At 34.9% G+C, this 21,277-nt stretch overlaps 1 protein-coding gene across 1 annotated transcript; it reads left to right on the top strand.

Moving 5' to 3' along the window:
• Positions 1 to 199: 199 nt before the first annotated feature.
• LOC110105752 (ubiquitin carboxyl-terminal hydrolase MINDY-3) lies at positions 200 to 21,277 on the top strand. The gene is made up of 7 exons (XM_020835363.2): positions 200 to 960; positions 6,940 to 7,018; positions 10,103 to 10,257; positions 17,025 to 17,151; positions 17,239 to 17,424; positions 18,883 to 18,954; positions 20,266 to 21,277. The coding sequence occupies exons 1-7, from the start codon at positions 521 to 523 to the stop codon at positions 21,055 to 21,057; spliced, it is 1,851 nt and encodes a 616-aa protein (XP_020691022.1). The 5' UTR covers positions 200 to 520; the 3' UTR covers positions 21,058 to 21,277.

The following is a 21,277-nucleotide window of genomic DNA, read 5'->3' as shown; positions in this document are numbered from 1 at the left end:
ATAAGAAGATAATCTATTTTAGATTAAAAGACAAATATTTATAAATTTTAAAATGTTAATTTTTTCTAACAATTAATACCTATTTTTAAAGTTTTTTCTTTCTTTTTACAAATTTCCCATTTATATTATAATAATTTAAAGCAAACTCCGAGGTTATATTAGCCTTAGGCTATTAGCAAATAAGACTTTGCAGAGGACCAGAGGCGACCCCCGACGCCGCTCTCACAAGTCGCAAACCCTTCTTTTTTTTTTTCTGTATTTTTTAGCATCTCGAGACCTTCGACCTGCTCTCCTCTTCGTACGGCTCTCCATTTCGGAGATGCCGAGTCCCTTTCTTAGGGTTTCCAGATTTAGCACTCGTTGAATTCTTTTTCTTGTATAAAAGATTAAAATTATGTCATGTCCAGGCATGCAAACTATTTTCCGCACTCAAATCCATTTTTTTGATTGAAAACCGATATATCTGTCGGCAAGAGCTCATCCTCCGATCCGGGGCTCTGGTAACTTCGGTTTGCCTTCAATGGCGGATAGAGAGGACGAGGAGCTGCAGATGGCTTTGCGCATGAGCCTCCATGGGTCTCCTCCAGAGGCGAAGAGGAGCAAACCACGGGACAGCGCGGAAGAGTCAGTGGAGGCTAGGCGATTGCAGAGGGAACTTCTTGCTTCAGCTGCGGAGAAGAGAATGAAGGCGGCAGAAAACAAGCGCGTCATCCCGGTGCGTCCGGTGAGCGCTATTGAAGAGGTCGTGGAGAAGAGCGTCGCCACCTCTGCCGGTTCATCCGTGCCTATGGAAGAAGTGGCTTCGGGGTTACCAGATGGAAGGGTTGAAGGGCTTGGGCTCACGGAGTTGGATGCTAGAGTGGAGCTTTCACTTGCTGATGCTGATCTGCTCTTCTCCATGGTGTTTGGAAGTGACGTGTCAAAAAATATACTCGCCCAGTGGTGTAATCAAGGAATTAGGTGAGCTGCTTGGGCTAACAAATTTATTTTGTCTAGCATTCTTTGGTTTTACTTGTTTGAATACCTCAATTACTGGTTTCTTGGATTGGGGATTCCGTTTACTTTTTTGAAGTTTTAGCCATGAACATTTACATGGCTTGATTAGTCTGTGAAGTTTCATTGACTTTGATGTATGAAAATTCAGTGTTAATAAAGTATATAAGCAATGCTCAAGGTTATCACTTCAATCTTTTTCATTATCTCTAGGGGTTCCATGATATTTTACTTTGTAGTTGAAGACGCATTGTGTTTGATAAGCTTTATCAAATCGGCTTGAAATTAACAAATTTAATCAATCCTATCGTAGTTGGTGCAGGTAGTGATGCTGTCCTACCATATTATTCCTTGACCATCCTCCATTCTCGTGCAATCAGGATGGGTTCATGGTCACAACACGCAATTTCTTCTTCTAAGTCAAATTACGCATGCTACTGCATGTTGTTTTCTAATTCATGTGTTGGAAGATTATGATCTGAAGAGTCAGATGGAGGAACTTTTTACTGTTCCTTTTTATAGCCTTTTGCATTTTCTATGAGGCATGGACATAATATGGGAATACACTGCTAATTGAACAAAAATATGTAAATGAATGGCAGGTTACATTAAAGGGGTTGGGAGGAATGAAATTGGGTGTATGGTTGAAATAGTGGTGGTTTTGGGGGGGGGGGTTCTATTTAGATTTATTTTTTAGGTTTCAGTGATATAAAAAATTACCTGACTATTGGAATCAGGTGTAAAGAAAAATAATAAGAAAGATGTTTCATATATCCAGTGCATGGTCGATACCATGTGAATGAGCCCCCACATTTAAAATCCTTGCATATAAAGGTTTTTAAGTGTTAGATTGCTTGCTTCTTTATGGAATGAGTTGAAAATTTTCGAAATGAATTTTATATATAATATGCAAAAAATGTGGGTTATTTGACAATTTTGGATGACATGGAATTGGATACACTAGGTGCTATGGATTATTGGAGAAAATCCAATGGTTTTAGTTTTTGAAATATCTTTCATAAGGAGACTATTTCATATATCACTTGAACAATTGTATTTATGGCTATTTTTATGGGATATTTGATCAATGAGTAAGAGGTTATTAAAATTTTAGTTTTATATGTATGGTTTTAAATAGAGGCCAGGTCAATAAATTTAATGGTTCTATATTGCAATGAAGATCTTGAGGTTAAAATAAGCGTATAATGGAGAGATATTTGATGAACTCTATCTTGTGTTTGATTGCGTGGTCAAGTTAGGTCAAAAGTTTGGTTGAGTCCGCCAGTATGATTCCATAGTGCTAGTGTGTGTGATCAATTTAGGTTTAATGTTGGGTTGAATCCACCAATTTGTTTTGAAAATTGATGGAGTTCAAATTGATGATGTAATTAGATTTGAGAATGTGATTTCTAGTCATAATCCATCTCCTTGTTAGACCTTGGTTTGTGTGTGTGTGATGTGTGATCTAGTTAGGCTGAAAATTGGGTTGAGTATGCCAATATAATTTCTAAGTGGATTTTTATTTTATTGATTTCCAGTCAGAATCGAACTCCTTGTTAGACCATTTTAGGTCAAAAATTGGGTTGTTTGTCAATATGATTCCAAAATGGATGGAGTTGGAAATATAATTGAGCAATTAGATTGGTGAGAAGGTGATTTCTAGTTAGAATCCATCTCCTTGTTTGACCTAGGCATGTATGTCAATGGCACAAAATGGTGCGTGTCATGACGCATAGAGAGGAGTGGCGCACTTACGATGTTATTTGCTTGTTGTGGCGCACTAGTTCAAAATAGCATGCGATATTTGCAACATTTATGAGCAATAACGCATGACACAAGACGAAAATAGCACTTGCCATTTTCTTAGGTTTTGAATTTAAAATTATAGTTTATGTTAATATTTATTCAATTGAGCTTAGTTGTCCTGAATTCTTGCATTTCTTAAAGAATAAATAGACTTGAAAAAATGATTATGATAATTTGAATTTTAAATGATTGAGGTATTTATTACTTGAACTTAAGGTATCATTTTGGTTGTTTTATTAATAGTTTATCTTTCAATTTAATAGTATTTCTTAATAATATATATTTTTATTTATATTTATTTAATATTGTGAGCCATGTTTAAAATGACATGCGTCGCGCCATTGATTATGTGCTATGACTCTACATGGAACTTTGTGCCATCCTTTGTAGACAAATATGGACCTAGGTGTTTGTATTCCTATCCTAGATTTTCACCTTAGATGTATTTACATGCCATTCATTTATGGAATTTTTTGCTATCAGTGACATTCATGCATATTAAAGCTTCTCCTACTTTCATTTTCATAAATTGCAAAGTTTTCACCAGCGAGGAAACTGAGTCAATAGGAAATTGAGTAAAAAACAACATATTGATTATGTATAAAATGTGGATTATTTGATTATTAAAGAAAGTTCTAATTTAAATAAAGCTTCAAATTAGTGCATGAATGTACCATGAGTGACTGAGCGTGTATTGGTTTTTTTTTTTAAAGCAAAGAGTCATCATTTTGAAGACTATTTGTTTGCTCATCTAAGCATGGACTATTCTCATATGCCTTAAACTAATTTGTTGTTATGGACAAGTATGATATAGGAAAGTAGGATATTATATGGATATGGGATTATTCCAAGTCTTAAGCACTTGGATATGGATATTTTTTGAGATGAAAAATACCATATTCACTGATTCATGTGCGCGTACATGAGTTTGTAAATGCATGTTTGGTTCATGCATATATATGCACTTAAAATACATTTGAGTAGATAGTAATAATCCTACTATAGCATTCAATATGACATGTTAGCATGTCATACATTATTTGTGGTGACTTTGAAAATTATTGAAAAAAATATAGAATGTATCTACCATCAATTCTTAACATCTTTTTAAATAAGATAAACCAAATGATGTATCCAACGCTACATCCTTTGGATGCCCATGCATTTTAGAATATTAATACTAGTAGATAGTCCATGCAATGCACGGAAAAATGAATTTGATGAATAATATCTAATTGCGATATAATCATCTAAAAAATTGATCAAGTCAAATTTTCATATAATGGTGTAGAAGGCATTGCACTGAATGGCAATGGAGTAAGGTATTGGAAAGAGAGCTCTTCATTTCTAAGTTGGCATCAATAATCTACGTAGAATCTTTCCGTTGATGGTCCCAAAAGGGCTGGCTTAGACTTAGTGATGGCTACTTCTGGCTTGCTTTGGTATCGCTGGCCTATTGGCCTTCTTTGGTAGATGATTTGCTTAGCTCATTCATTTTGAATACTGTACTAGCGGAGGTTTTATGAGTAATTCTTTTGATATATGCTTTCTATGGTTTTATAAGTCATCAAATCATTCTTGTATGTTCTACTCTATGATGCACGGACACGGACACGGCGACACAGACACGACACGACACGGACACGAGACACGGCTTTTTTTGAAAATATAGGACACGGGTACGGCGCGGACACGGCAATACATTTTTTTATATAGTGTATATATATTAATGTAATATCATATTAAAAATGACAAACAATAATAAATGAATGACATGATAACTTGTCTAGCTTATAATATAAAATATTTAATACAAAATATCTAGTACAACCACAAAAATATAAGCAAATAATCACTTACTACAACATCAAGCATTCAAGCTTCAACTACTATGATTAGCTTTAGAGGTTTGTTTTTGGCCTTCAATATCATCATCATTGAATATCACTACTTTCAACTCTGGTTCAACAAGAGAAAGATTTGTAATTGTGCAAAAAGAGAGGAGATGAAAATACCTTCACTGCCAAAGAGAAATGAACGCGTGTCCAATTTATTTTAATATTTTTTTAATCGGACACGTTTTCGGTGTGTTGGACACGTGTCGGAGGAGTGTCGGACGAGTGTCATGTCGGACACGGTGTCGGACACTGCACGCCTCTTTGAGGAGAAGTGTCGGTGCATCATAGGTTCTACTTAATCAATAATTAGATTAAAGTTTCACCATTTGGGTACTTCTCTGATTAATTTTCTTCTGTGAGATTTTTGATTCACACCATTTTTAAAAAAATGATTGTGATAGGAACTGACTGTTGGAAAAAGAAAATTACATATAGCAGAAGGCCTATTTCGGCCTTCAAAGGGTTATAGAATTTTGAGAAAATGGAAATAGAACTTCATTTGGGTTTTCAACCCTATTATTTGTATCTTTTACAAAGTTTAAGTATGTTCTTATTTTGGTATAAACTGCTTTTAAACAATTTGCAAGATTTCTTCTCTCTAAAATGGATTAGTATACATGCATAAAACACTTACGCAACACATACTCATGCAAAGAGCAAATACAGGCATGCGTGTTTAGAGAGTTTTAAAGAAGAGGGATGGGGGAGGGGAATCGCTTTCATTAGTTTTTTATTTTATTGCATGCTGGTTTGTAGTTCAAACTAGTGCTGGGAATTACTTTTCTTTTCTTGCATGATGTTTTTAAGTTGATCTAACATTAGGGATCACAATCAATTTCTCCTTTAAAAGAACCACATTTGTACCTTTCAGATGTAGCATTTGCTTATTATGTAATTGTATCTTAAGTCATTTCAATTCAATCTTTTTTTTACTGAGAGGGTAGTTAACAAAACTAGAGTTATAGCTTTTTATGATTTATGTAGGAGGCTAAGTATAAAGGAAGTAAAAAATAAGAGATATAATTAGTTGTGGAGAGTAGGCGGTCTAAAGACTTTGATGAAGGTAAATGCATTAATAGTGAAGATAATACGATCTTAGGTAACGATGAATATGCGAAGTGAAGATAGTAATGCTATTTTGACAAACTATTAAAAGAAACCTGTGATGAAGAAACTACTTCAAAAGAGGAAATTGATTAGAATCACGAGTATAGTATAAGTTGATCTAAAGTGACAAAGTTCAATTAGTTTTGAAAAAGATGCATAAAAGTAAAATTTTAGTTTAATTAACTCTAAATACTAAGAAGATATGAAATGATGGCCTATTTGTAGCGTACCATGTTCCATGCTCATTATTGATCAGTTTTGGTAGATTTTAGGTTTCCTTGTGAATGCTAATAGCTCAAATTTGCTTGAGCTGTTGATTGGATCCAATTGTGAGATGCTTGGAAGTATGAATGGCCATGGATGAAGTATATTGTGCAACTTCTTGTACATTAGTACAGGTCTAAAATCTTAAGCATTTATGCCCCTCTCTCTGGTTTTGCGGTTGCCACTGAATGATCTTTGCCTAATTAAGAAAAAAGGGTCCTATTTACTTTGGGGTCTGGTCGAGCTATGTCTCCCAACTGATCAAGCCCTTGCTAGTGGTCTTTGTGGTGCGTAATCCTTAAAATTGTTGTATCCATTTTTGCAAAAGATGGAGAAAACATTTTTTTTATTCATTTATGGATGACTATGGCCGTTTTTTGGTCAGACTTACCCACCTTAGTTACCTGTTTCATCACATTCTTATGATTTACCTGCATCACATTGTGGTGCCACCAAGAAAAAATACAAATCATAAATATTATTGCCAAAAGTCTAATTTTGAACACTCCATCTGTTAAATCAATTGTAATTTGCTTGTAATTAAGGTGTTTTCCCGGAAGAGCAATTCAATTTTCATTGGACCCTTTTTTATACTAATGTATTCTAAATATGCTTTTTGATGTTTTAAAAACTCCCCACCCAAGGCCTGAAATAAGTGCAAGTTTATTATTAGAATTAATTAAACGTACTGACCATAGATGAACTGATCAAATGAACCAAGCAAAATTTGCCTGAGTCTTTACAAATTGAGTAGAGGAATGAAGGTCTTATTTGGCTTATTCCTTTTATTATTAAGGCGTTGCTTTTTATAAGACTTTTTTTTCCTATTAACAACTCTCATTTTTTTGTATCTGATTTTTTTGTGACATAGGTTCAGCTCAGATCCAGAAACATGTATAGGTCTGGTACAGCATGAGGGAGGCCCCTGTGGCGTCCTGGCTACAATCCAGGTAACAGTTCTCTTCTTAAAGATGCATATGGTAAATTTTACGTATTCTGAAGGCTTTTCTTCCATTTGCATGTGACATTTTCTTAATGTTGACCTGGTTGTCATGTCTCTCTGTGTTCTGGTCCTGTTTCTGCCTTTGCATGCATACCTCTTCGATCTACAGTTAATTAGGTCAGTTCTTGAAGGAGCTTGCCAAAAGATTAATGTTTTGTTAAATGGCTATTTGTAGTTGAATGTTTTAGTTGAAGAAAATATCAGTTCTAGATAGCTGCAATCAGTATTAGTATAACATTTAAGGTAATGTGTTTGTCAACGTGAACATGCAATGTTCATTTCCTTCCAACTTTCCTCTATATCATTTTTATCGAGCTTGATTACATGCTACAATATGAATCCAGTGGATCCTGGCTAGTTGATAGGGAAACACTTGTAGAAATAGAAGAAAAACTTGGCTGAAATTCGAATTTCAGCAAATTGCAAACTGTAGTAGAGAAGAAACTTGTGGTCAAACACTTAAGAAACCTTTTAATTTATAAAAGACGGAAGAAAACAAACAAGATATAATGGATCCTCAATTGGAGAGGAGGATTCAGCTCTCCCAAATCTCTAGACGTCGCTATAGCTCAAAACAATGAAGAACAACTCAATTTAGAAAAAAATACTCCCTACCCTAACCATAGGAAAACATTCTACTTAAAACAAACAATCCTAAAAGAAATTGTGAGCTTCTTGAAGTTGTCCCTAGGTCTTACTCCAATAGTCTTCTCCTTCGGGATCTCCTGATGAGTGTCCGGTGTCGATTCCTTGTGTGCCAAAAAGGCGGTGGTCATCTTGTACAGACCTCTTGAGCTGCTACCTTCCATCCCTCTCTCCAGGTGCTTTTGATCCTCCACTAATTGAGCTAGCTCCCTTGCCTATCCAAAATCACAAGGCCTTATCACTCTAACTGCCGCTCAAATCTTTGTTTTGAGTCCTTTCATAAAGTTCCCCTCCTGTATAGTCTCCGAAGCCAGTCCAGTCAATTGGCCAGGTACTCAAATTGTTCACGGTACTTCATCACTTTTCCCTCTTGCATCAAAGCAAAGAATCGCTTATAGAAGTTCCCTCCCTTACATGTACGAAAAATGTTCCAACAAGCAGCCCTCTAGGTCTGTATGGGTTGCCTTGTATCCCTCCACTGGTACCATGCTAAAGCTTTCACCTCCAAGCATATTTTGGCTGCCATCAACTCCTCCTTCATCGACCTATTGAAGGTAAAGTGTCTTTTCACCCTATAGATTCACTCATGTGCATCTTCTCCCTCAAAAATAGGCATCTTTAGCTTCGTTATCCTCATATCTCCTCCGTCACTCTTGTTTCCTCCATAATTTTTCATTCCCCAAGGGGGTGGTTCCTCCCAAGTGTGCCAATCATCCCTTCTCCACTTGTACCCAAACCTTTCATCACAAGCCCACCTTCAAATTTAGCACTCCTTCGATCATAATCAACCCCTCTCCTTTCAAATTCGACAGTCCTTCGATCATAATTGAGCCATTGCCTTTCAAATTCAGCCATTCTCCTTTTAAATTTAACATCCCTTCGAGCAAATCCAACCCCTCTCCTTTCAAATTTAGCCCTTCTCCTTTCAAATTCAACATCCCTCCGCTCATGCCCAACCCCTTAATACTTCTCCCCATACCCTTTACCCGACTCGTCCCTTGGAATATGCTCTAGTGGAAGCATTCTCTCTTCTTCCTTCACAATCTCTGCCTCATGATATCCCTTAGCCTAATTGGAGTAGGGTTTTCCCCACTTGCTTGGTCGGTGAGGGCTTCCCTTATTTCCGACGACGCCGTTTTGAGTTGACCTTCAAGATACTTCTTCAACATCTCCTCCATGATGGAAAATTTTCCATCATTCTTCTCATGGATGGATGAGAATTGTTTTTCGAAATATGACATTTTCTCTACAAAATTTGATTTCAATTGGAACACTTACAGAGATAGAAGAAATACTTAGCTGAAAGTGGAATTTCAATAAATTGCAAATAGTACTAGAGAAGAAACTTGTGATCAAACACTTGAGAAATCTTTTAATTAATTAAAGATGGAAGAAAACAAACAAGATACAATGGATTCTCAATCGGAGAGGAAGATCTGACTCTCCCAAATTTCTAGACGGCGCTAGAGCCCAAAACAGCGAAGAACAACTCAATTCAGAAAAAGTCCTCCCTGCCCTAACCCTAGGAAAACATTATACCTAAAACAAACAATCCTAAATGAAATCTCTAAACAACCCCCTCCTTTGAAATTTCCCTCCTAAACCACCTTAATCACACTTAAATGCTGCATGTTGGACCCCACATAGAGAGCGGAACAACGTAGGAGGCGAACTCCTCCGCCTTTGTTATACTTGACCGCTCTAACATTAGTATATTACTTGTGCCTAGACCCCCTTCATCTTGCAAGTACCCAATCAAATCCTTGCCCCTACCCAAAAAATTAAAACTAGAAGAGTTGCATACTATTTTTTTAACAGCTCCTATATGATAGCTTCCTTTCATATGGTATTGACGTCTTTGCTAGGGCCTTTTTCTTAATTTGAAATCACTTCTCTTCTTGCAGTCTTGTTGACTGAACTCTCCAGATGTACCTTTAGCATTGATAATTACGAATTTTCACAGAATCTGTAGGAAGCTTATATGTGCCAAATTAAGTTCCCAGATTTTAAACTTTCTGCAGCTGACATTAGTTTTTGAAGATCTTAGGCTTGATTTTACGGTAAATATGTGCTAATAATTTTTAATACTATGTCGATCAGATCATTCAGATAACTAGTGAACAAATTTTAAGAAAAAAGTTTTTTACTTGACAACGTGTTCAAATGCCTTTTAATTTTTTTTTTCACCCCACTAATTTGCATGATGTTTTCCTTCATTGAGGTGGATCTGTTGTTTGGGATCCTTATAAAATAAAACCTTGGGCGAGAAAATATCTTCGGCCTTCTCAAGTGCGGATGATTAGTTTGTGGTTTAGTTGGCTATAATGGAAGCATATGTAAATTTTTTATGCTTCCAATCTTACCTACATTTTTTTTACTTCTGCAGGCCTTTGTCCTCAAGTATCTTTTGTTCTTCCCAGATGATTTGAATAAATGTCAAGACAATAGTCCTTTGCAAAGTTTAGATTTGACGGGATTTTGCCAAAGCTCATGCTCTCCAATGAATGATTTTACATCTATAACAGAAGATAGGAAGGCAAGGTGATTTATCTATGATTTACATTTTCTCAATGTCAATGTAATTATATCTTCTGAATTGTCCTTTTTGAAATGATAAGCTTCTCTTGACGATGGAAGTAATTTTTACCTACCTTTGGGAAGTCAGGAACATGCCATTTTCTTTTAGAACTCACAATATTATATTTCATACTCAAATTTTGTGTTAAATAATGTGGGAAATTACATTAATTTATGACAGCTTTCTCTTCCCTAAATGGTCTTCATCCTGATCTTGGAAAAGGAAGGTGCATATCTAATGTGGCAAGGCTTCCCTCTATAGTAATTGAGTAGATCGTTCTGGTTCTGAAATTTTGAATAATTTTGCTTGTCCCCTTTTTCATACTTTTGCAATATGATTCTGTAATGCTTCTGGAAGTTTTCATTGGACGGTCAGGAATTGCTGCTGTGCTGAAATGCTTATTTCTATTTTAACCTAGTTCCAAAAGCATAATTCCTAGATAGAATATATCTATGCAGTGGGAAAGTTAAAACTCTTTTAATGAGCGGATTTATTTTCATGAAACTCATAGAACTTGAATCTTGGATGTCACATTAAATACTAATTGTATGAGCTGAAAATCCGGCTTGGAGAGATCAAAGCCAGATTCCTGACGGGCCAAGAACCATAGGATCAGTGGTGATACGGTGGTCTATTTTTAGTTTAAGCCATAGGATCATTGGTGTAAATCTTATAACAAGTGGTTATTGAATTATACAAATATCCAGGTTTTTAGGCTAAAAACACTACATTGTGGCTTGGATGGTCAACTCTAAATGGGTAAATGTAAAAAATATATCCCAAATACGGACCTTGCAGGAACCCTAGCATGGTAATTTTTCAGTAAGAAAATGATCAAATGATCTCTTGACTCTTTCTGAAGGACCAAAATAGACTTAGATTATGTAAAAGTTGCAATATAGTCTCATGAATCTTTAAACAAGGACTAAAATTATCCCGCCATCCAAATTAATGGAAATTGGAGTTAATGGTGTTAGAGTGGGGGTATTTTTGGAATATATTTTTTCTTCATTGATTTTTTTTTTCTATTTATTTTTCTACTTACCTTATTTCCTCGTGTATAGCTCCTAATCTCGTGTACAATTGGCAATAGATTGAGATCGTGCAGGATGCCAAGCAAGTTGATTTTTTATATTAAAGTTATTTAATTTTTTTATTATCATTATTTTGAATGTTAGACATCTCTTCGCATAGCCACTTTATCTTGATTGCTGCTCATAGGGAATCTTCACTCTTCGGCCCCATTAAGGGGAGGGAGGTGTCTTCTTCCGCTCCTCTTTCTCTTTTGTTAGGGGTAGCTTCATTGAACACGAGGTAGCTACGTGATAATCTCGTGTGTACGGTGTCAATGAGGGGAAGTTTCATCGTTGCTCTCCCGCATCCTCTGAGCCTACGTGTTTGCTGACAGAGGGAAGCATACACTTGTTTTATGCTCGTGTTATTTCTCTATCTTGGCTAGGGTAAACGTAGTAACAAAAGTAAAAATGACATGCTCCATGAGTTCCTCGTCGAGACAATAGGTTTTATGCTAAATTTAATATTCAATTTGGATAGCATAATAGTTTTGGTCCCTGTTAAAAGAGTCCTGAGAATAAATTGGCCCCTTTGCATTGTCTAAGTCTATCTTGGTCTTTCACAAATAGTCAGTGGATTATTTTGAGTTTTTTTTTTTTTTCAGTAACTAGTTTAAGTTGAAATGGACCATAGAAACTACATAAAATTAAGCAAACTCTTGCAAATCTAATCATTCCTAGGTGCTCATACCAGGGTGGTATTGAGCCAAATTTGAGCGAGTTGGCTTCAAATCAAAGTTGAATATTTTGATTTTAAATCCAAGCAAGCTTAAGTCTAGTAGAAGATGAACGATTTTGAGTTGAATTTTGAATTGATTCAAGGCAAATTCATTAATTTAATAAAATATTATTTAACTAATCCTGATTATATATATATATATATATATATATATATATATATATATATTTGTTGATAAATTTATATCAGGTCATATAATTTTGTATGTATGTATATGTTGATAACATACTCATGCGCATTTGCGCATATATATGCTTATTAGATTATTATCCTTTCATGTTGACACAATTTATTTTCTATATAACCTTCATACAAGATCAAGATTATAGGGTTGATTTACAAACTAAGAGCAATTTGGTAATCTAAATTGATTATTTTTCAATGAAAATATGACCATTGATAAAACATGAAGAAATAAATAACTTATAATGGTCCTCCCTAAAAGTACCATTGATTGAGATTTGAAATACACGCATGGGCGGGTGGGAATTTAGCTGGTATTATTATTAATTTTTTAAATATTTAAATTTAATAATTTCGAGCCGGGCTCGCGAGCCAAGCCTCATCAAGCTCGAACAATAAACGAGCTCGAGCTTGTGGCTCGATATGCTCGCCTCGCGAGCTTGTTATCGAGTCGAGCTCGAGCCGGCTCGGCTCACTTATACCCCTAGTTGGGAGTAAATAAGATGACAAACTTTTTATGGAGACTTCTTGTCCTTATTTCTAATGGCATTTTCCTTTCTAAAGAGGCCAATGACGTTCAGTAGCCCCTTATCAATGTCATCATTCTCTTCAACATTTTGTACTAATTTATTTATCAGATATCAACTGTCCATTTTGCTCTCATTTACTGAGATCTTGGATTTATTTTTAAAGAAGATTTCTGGATTAGGATAGTTTCATCTGTCAATGATTCTCGCATTTGATTCTTCCATCTTTCATTAATGATGTCAGACGTTCACTTATAAATACTCTCATTGCCATTGAAAAAATGTGCAATCATATACTTGGCCTTATCCATGGCCTCATAAATGTATCCCATTCTTCCCATCACCTTCTTAGCAAAAATTTACTTTCTCCAATCTTTATAAGCAATTATTCTCCCCAGATTCTCCTTTTGTTTATGAATGCTTGAAAAATAAAAAATGAAATGACAAATTGAATTGTATCACAACTTAAAAGCTTTTTTTTTCCTTCTATAGACTTATCGTGCGCAGTACAAATCCATGATTAAAAATAAACCTAGAGATTTCTATGGCCTTCTTGGAAATTCCTTTACTAGTTTGGATCTTTAAAATATTCTTGAACATTAAATCTAATAAGCAATGAGACGTGCATAATATTCAATACAAATGCTAGATCATTTACATAAGAAATTTACCTATTAAATAATTGAAAAGACTTACATTGTTGATTATATAACTAAATACGAAAATTTATTTCCTATCTTTTATAACTTGAATGATTATTTGTGATGAGTTTTGTAATATTTTCCTCTCAATTATTTTCAACCTAAGCTTCAACAACTCATGCAACAATATTGCATCCTTAAAAAAAAAAAATAAAGCATCCTTTTTATGCTTCAACGCAGCAATTGATTCTTGGAAAATGATTTTAAGTTTTCCCAAAATTATTTAAAACTGATTCTTCCTATTAGTGCATCCATTTGATTTAGGACTTCAATCCTTTTTAATCCTTTTATTTTTTTTTTGCTTCTTTCTTTGTGGCATCAACCTCTTTTTGGAGAAGAGCATCCTTTAACTCATGATTGGATGGGTTCATACTTGGTTCATGAAGCCCTATATCTTCAGTCATCATTTTGAAGCTATCCAGCTCAGCAAATATTGAAAGAGATGCCAGCTTGATAGAAACATCTTGTTATAGATTGGATTGCGCTCTCTCTAGCATCCTTATCAAGGCTTTATTTAATGGTAACCTATCTCACATTGGCTATTCTAGTTTCCTTAATATGGGTAGAAGATAAATAATTATTGAGAGAACCTTTTCTTGGTACCTTGGAACCAAGACTTAAAATTGTGTAATTGGGCATTGAGTTGTTTTCTGTCTGCGAGGTAAGGCGTAAGCATCAAGGAGTTTTGAGGCATAAGCCTCAAAATTTAAAAAATTGCGGAAAGTTAAAATAAAGTTTAGAAGTGATTTTTTATGTAATAATCAAATAATATGTTAAAGGATGACATATTAACTTTTTATTGAATTATGAAGTAATAAATTGGCATATAGAATTATAGATAAAACAAAAACTGCACAAAATGTAAAGTCACAACTTATAAATTGCCTGAAATAGAGAATTGAAATCCAAACATCACAAGAGAAAACAACAACAACAACATCAAGCCTTTGTCCCATTATGTGGGGATAAGGAATTGCATAAAAATATTATATAACATATAAAGTCATTTTTTGTCGGAATCGAGCAATTTTAAAAAATGCTTGGAACTTGTGCTATATTTTCCAGATACCATCAAACTTTTGCCTTTATTACCATACACCAGAGCTTAAACAATCCATTCATGCTCCTGATTATCATTAATGTTGTCTTCATTCTCATATTTAATATGCTTTGTTGCATTTTGTTGTGCTTGATAACCAAGCAAGTCTTATTTCACCTTACTGGGAACCTTCTTGCACACCTCAACTTTTTTCCGTTTCCCCTCCTCGGAATAAATCAATTTCTCCTTAGCTCAGAAAACCCCCTCCATTTTGTGATTTTATGCACTTATTTCTAGTCATATTATTTGCATAAACAAGTATCATTCCTTATGCACTGAAGTATTTCTAACAAATGCTTTTTTTTGGATTGAGCACCCTATGATTAATTCAACAAAAATAGAAAGTATATAATTATGAAATTATGTAACACAAACTACACCTTAAATATTTAATTATTAGACAAAGAAATTAAAAAAAACTACCCTTAAACATTTTCAAACAATTCTGAAAAGCATTGAACATGCCACGTGACAAAAATGCAATTGGCAAGAGGTACGAAGCACTATTGAGAAGTGTCAAAGCAACAAAAGGAGGATTAAAGCCATTTATCATGAACATCAAATAGTGCCAATAGAGCATTGAGAAACATAAATCAAATATTCCACTTGTTTAAAGGTTACATTAGGAAAATTGATTATATTATGTGGAGAAAGAATACCTAAACCTTAACCCTAAAACCTTTTATTTGAGCAAACTAGCATCGTTAAATTGAATCAAGCATGTGAAAAGCATTGCATGATCATGCCGTGTTAATAACAAAACTGCAATAAGCAAGGAGGTATGAAGCACAATTGAGAAATGTCAAAACTACAAAAGGAGCTTTGAAGTCATTTATCATGAACCTAAAATAGTGCTGATAGAGAGTTGAGGAACATAAATCAAATAGTCCACTTGTTCAAAAGTGAAAGATGGAAAAATGATGATATTAAGTGGAAAAAGAATACCCAAACCGGAACCCTAAATTTTTTTTATAGCAAACTACCATCTGTAAATTGAATCAGGCATGTGAAATTGAACCAATCATGTGCAAGGCACTTCATACTTAGAAGTGTCGAGTGCTCGATGCATGTGTGTGTTGTCACAGCAGATTGAAGTGTTGTGGATGCTCTTTGCTTCAAAAGTGTGCTTGGAAGTGCACTTTTGATAAATTTGAATTTCCCTTTCCACTTTAGCCACTCAATTTTCATTGTAGATGTCATATCCTCATCTATATTCCTATTGTTTTGCATAATTGCTCAAAGTTTCTACACTTATATCTAGTAAGTACTACTCGATCCTCCATTATCTTCCAGAATATCCTTATTAATTCCATATCTACTATAATTATCTGTCATATACCTGTTTTCCTACTAATCATAATCCCCTTTTCTAAAATAATTTTCCTCAGTTATTTTAAATAAACATTTTAATAGGGCTATATATATATAAGTAGGTCTTAAATATTGGACCTGCAGCAGACTCAACAATGACATTAGTGACTCAAGTACAACTTAGATTAACAAATATGTAACACTTAGTTCTAGGCAGTCTAACCAGATGGAAAGATGGAATTCCTATAGTGCATGTATGCTAATTCTTGTCAAAGGTTTGTATTCAAGTTGTACTAAAAAATGATGTGATATTGGTTTGTGGTCCAGCCTTACTGCGAACCAGAGGCTATCTTTTTGTTTATTCAAGCTGACACTATCTGACACGAACACGACTAAATGTAAATTTCATTTTTGTCACCATGTTTTTTTGTCAGACCATACTTTCGGACCCCTTATACTTGATGTAGCAAGCTTACCTGCCAGTTCTCTATCTCATTTTGTGTTTTTATTAGATTGTATGCCACAGCTGACTTTTCATTAATGAAAACTTTAGCTGCAAGCTTTGCGGACATTTTTCCTAATGGAGTCCCCTTTGAAAAGGCATTAATTATTTAAGTTGTCAAAAAAGTATATAGCGAGGTGCAGATTCACTATGTTATGTGGACGGAGTTTATGTGCTGAAATGATTTTTATTATATGGGAATAGCCCCAGGCCCCAGCTCCCCATCTTATTCTATTCATTCTTTGCTGGCTGCTGTCTGAAGATATATGGTAAAATGTCCATGCTTACTAGAGCATATTAAATTGTGATGTGCTTGTAGATATTGAGATAAGCAATTAGAATAGTCTATCTAGTGATGGAGATAGGCTTATTTCCGTTAGGTATAATGTAGGGTCATTTATTGTGTTTATCACAGCTTAAAAGGGCAATAATTAACTTTTAACATGCTGTTATTCTTCAGTGCTCACATGTACTCTACTATTTATCAACATTCTGTTATTGAAACTTTTATTCCTTCAAGCCCTTCCTTTGATTGTCTTGGTTGTTTTCTATGTTGTATCTCTTTCTGAATGCTTATTATAAATTGGTTTTATAGGGCATTGGTTCTAGGTATGCTTGAAATACTATTTTTATGCGGAAATTTGAAAAGGGCTGTGGTTGCAACTCTCACTGTTTCTAGTCGTCAATCAGGTGAAAGATCTGAAGACCGTCAGAATAATGAGGTTAAATCTTGACTCAATCGGTTATGCTTATATTCAATACTGTAGTGCTGGTATTCCTGTACTTATACTGTCACAGCTCATGAACAGATGATGACTGCATACTTGGAAGGCCTTTCAATTGAATCTGCTTCAGATTTGCAGAAAGTTTTGAGAATTAAAACATACAATTTGCGCAACATTGCTTTTCAGGATATTATGTCAGAGCTCCCTGTGTTTCAAAGTCGTATGGGGGCCTTGTTATTCTTGATCTCTGCTCTGCTTTCTCGAGGATTGGTGTGCAACTTCTACTTTTTTCTTCCATATACTTATAGAAACTTAAGTAATTGGCTCCTTAAATGTTACATTATTTCCTCCTCTTAGCTTTTTGAACTTTTCTTCTGATTTTTCAAAGCTCTATAGATGCACAATAGACAGCACAATCAGGTCTTTTAGGTTCCATCCTTTTAACTATAATATGGCCTGCAGTTTGAACTAATTTGGACTTATTTTGGGTGTTGCTATTGTTGATTAGGGAGTAAGTTCAACAGAAATGGCCAGTTGTAATATCTGAGACGCCGCAGATGGAGTACTGTCCGAAGAACCCTTTGAAACAAAAAGCCCAGCATGGATCATGAAGGAATGCAAATCACATCATAGGTCCAGAATTGGCTATATAAGCGTGAATTTTGTGAAATAAATTCAGAGAATTTACAATATTTTTAAAAGGAAAAGAATATTTTTGAAATTAGTGTTATTGAATTAAAACGGAAAAGGATTAACTTAAGATTATATGAATAGAAGTTAAACAAAATGATTTACGAATAATATTTTTAGCACTTCAGGCAACATAGAAATAAATGGAAGATAAGAGTTCATAATGCCAACCCTAAATAGTTGGGATAAGGTTCATGAAGATGAAGATTTTGACTAGGATCTATCATATGCAGTACATAGATGCAAGCTCTAAAATCACAATACTTCATAAATTCATAGAAGGAATGAATTTGACCTCGTTGTAAGGATGGCAGTATTATCTAGTTTACTCCATCGGATAAGTAGCTTTCTTAATACTTTCATAAGCCGTATATCTTGCTATTTGGAAAGAAAGCTTTTCTGAACCTCTGCAACATATTGCACCCACGTTCCGGAGTACTCTGTTTGAACTGATTATAGGAAAACTCACAATGTATTTCTTTCTTTACAATGATGTGCAATCTTGCAGAAATAACTTTTGTGGACAGATATTATTACCTAGATGTGTTGTTTTCATGAATCCCGCCTAGTTCATTGATAATATTGTGTCATATCTATAAACATTAGCAAATGAATTATTGAGAATTGAGTCCTTCATGGAAGTTTACCTCTTCTCTTTTAGTGTGATCTATGTATGAAGTCTCTCCTTCAAGAATTGAGTCCTTCGAGAATTTGACTTTTAATAGGACACAATGGAGAAAAAGGATTCATGTAGCCGACCCCACATAGTGGGATAAAGGCTAGATGTTGTTGTTGTATGTATGTATGTATGTATGTATGAAGTCTCTCCTGACTGTGCTGTTATTTCTTGATAGTCATGTATTTATAGTTTCTTAATTAAATGGAGTCTACGATCAATCAGTTCTCTACTTTAATTTTGTTTCTATGCTATTAGTAGAATATTTTGATGCTATGTTCTCCGCAGTTTTGTTGTTGTTAACATGCAATGCAAACATGAGAACTTTCTATTGCTGAAATTCGATTGACCTTGTAATTTAGGAATCCATTCAAGCTGATCGGGATGATCCTTCCCTACCTCTAGTCACAGCACCTTTTGGACATGCCTCACAGGTAGTTGTTGTTACCTCTGCATTTATCTTTTTAAGTGTATGTTTTTTGTAATCACATAAAGAACCTAAATATGGCCCACTATTCCGTGAAAGTGTTGCCTTTAACAGGTGATGTAACCTCTCTCCAATAAGCACTGATTTAATGTCCGTCAGAGCTAGACTGTGTTACCCTCAGGCAAAAATATCATCAAACTGGACATATCCATTACTCTACATAGAAACTCAATTTGACTGATCGCAATGACTTTCCCTTTCTCCAAATATGTTAAGGGTAATTTTAGTAACTTGATGAGCAGAAAAATATGCATCTTGGGTCATATCATCCAAAAGAATCCAGGTCTTTGAAATTTCCTCTACAAAGATAGATGGATCTTCTATTTGGCTACCGAACTTATGCTCAGCAGACCTAGTGTTAATTCATCCCTTTAATGGAAAGTTGCCTTTAACATGTTTAAACACAACATACACACATTGTTATAATTGAATATAATAATAACATCTATAATACAACTAGTGCTCAAATCTGAACACATCTATATTGCTATAAAGTGCCAAAATCTGATTACATATATTTCGCTATAAAGTTTTAAAATCTAACCACATTTATATCACTATAAATATCCCAAATCTGACAACATATATATATCAGTATAAAATATGTTCTCGAAGATTATTAGGATCAAAATCATTTTCATCAAGCAATACTACAACAACAACAATAACAAGCCTTACAATGTGAGGTCAGCTATATGGATTTTTTCTCTATTGTATCATATTAAGTGTCAAATAAAAAAGGTCATTTTAATACTTTCTAATCAAGTCTTTTTAGGTCTACCTCTACCTTTCTTAATATAGGTCGGATCTAATACATCTACTCTCAATTGGAAGATTGATGTTTTATGCAACAAAACCATCTAATGTAACTTTCTCTAATCTTATTTGCCACTGGAGTCACTCTAACCATTTCATGTATATACTCATACGTTATTTTATGCTTCTTTTTTAATGGCCAAGAATCTGCAACATTCTTTTTTAATGGTAATTTTATGAGGCTTCATGGGATAATCTAACTTAAACAAGTTTGCAACCAAATAGGAGTTCCTGGTTACTCTTCTGCTTTCACCTTTTGTTGGGATCTGCAATTTAATCTCTACATGTCTAAACTTCAATTTTGAATTTCTGCAACTAAAAGAGATTCAAGAAACTTACACTTATGGCTTAAATTTTGCCTTGCACTCTTCAAGCTCAATGCATTCATCCAGTTGTCTTATTAGATATCTTTTTTATATGCTAATCTACTATTTGTTCTTAGGAAATCGTGAATCTGCTGCTTTGTGGGCTGGCTGTTCCAAATGTCTTTGATGGTAGGATGGATCTTGGTGGTGGCATGTTCCTTAAAGGCATATCCACAAGCGTGGAGGTTGGATTCCTCACTCTACTCGAATCGCTCAACTTTTGCAAGGTCGGACGGCACCTTAAATGCCCAAGATGGCCTATATGGGTGGTAGGAAGCGAGTCGCACTACACCGTCCTTTTCGCTTTAGAACCATCGGTGCAAGAAGAAAACGAGCTCGAACAGCTCGAATCCCGAATTAGGCGAGCATTCGATGCTCAAGACCAGAGTGGTGGTGGGGGCTTCATTAGCGTTGAAGGATTTCAACAAGTCCTAAGAGAATGCAATATCAATTTCACACCTGTGAAACTTGAAAACCTTTGCTCCTCGGGTTTCATAGTTTGGAGTGAATTTTTGCAGGAATTGCTTGAGCTTGATAAAAGCCTGGGAGGCTTAAAAGATTCAAGTGGATCCATGGGGAAGAAATTGTTTGATCTGTATCATTTTAATGGAATTGCAAAGTCTGTGTTAAATGGCAACGTTGGCATGGGAGGTGAGAGCCCTCTGCAGAGGCCAAGGCTCTGTAAATTAAGTGTTTCAGTACCGCCAAGATGGACCCAGGAAGAGTTTCTTTCTGATAACAGAACAAGTGAAGTGAACCAGGCGGCCGCGGCCGAGCCTTCTCAACATGCTCCATTGGTGGACTGCATCAGGACCCGCTGGCCAAGAGCTGTTTGCAGCTGGATTGGCGATGCTCCCAGTATAGTCTGATGAGATGCCTCAAATCTGTTCAAATATGTTCTTGTTGCATTATTTTTCCTCTACTTTTAATAAAATTTAATACGAGTACTGTGGTGGAAGAATATTTTCACTTGTTCAATGTGTTGTTACAGGAACAAATTGTAACATCTATATTTGTTTTTCATTTTTTTTAAAAACTCTGTGATCTTTGTAATGTGTTTAATTATTTAGATTATTTTTTTTCCTTCAA

Source organism: Dendrobium catenatum, unplaced genomic scaffold, assembly GCF_001605985.2.
Source record: "Dendrobium catenatum unplaced genomic scaffold, ASM160598v2 fragScaff_scaffold_215, whole genome shotgun sequence".
NCBI classification, from domain to species: domain Eukaryota; kingdom Viridiplantae; phylum Streptophyta; class Magnoliopsida; order Asparagales; family Orchidaceae; genus Dendrobium; species Dendrobium catenatum.
This window is presented reverse-complemented; position numbering and strand designations above follow the sequence as displayed.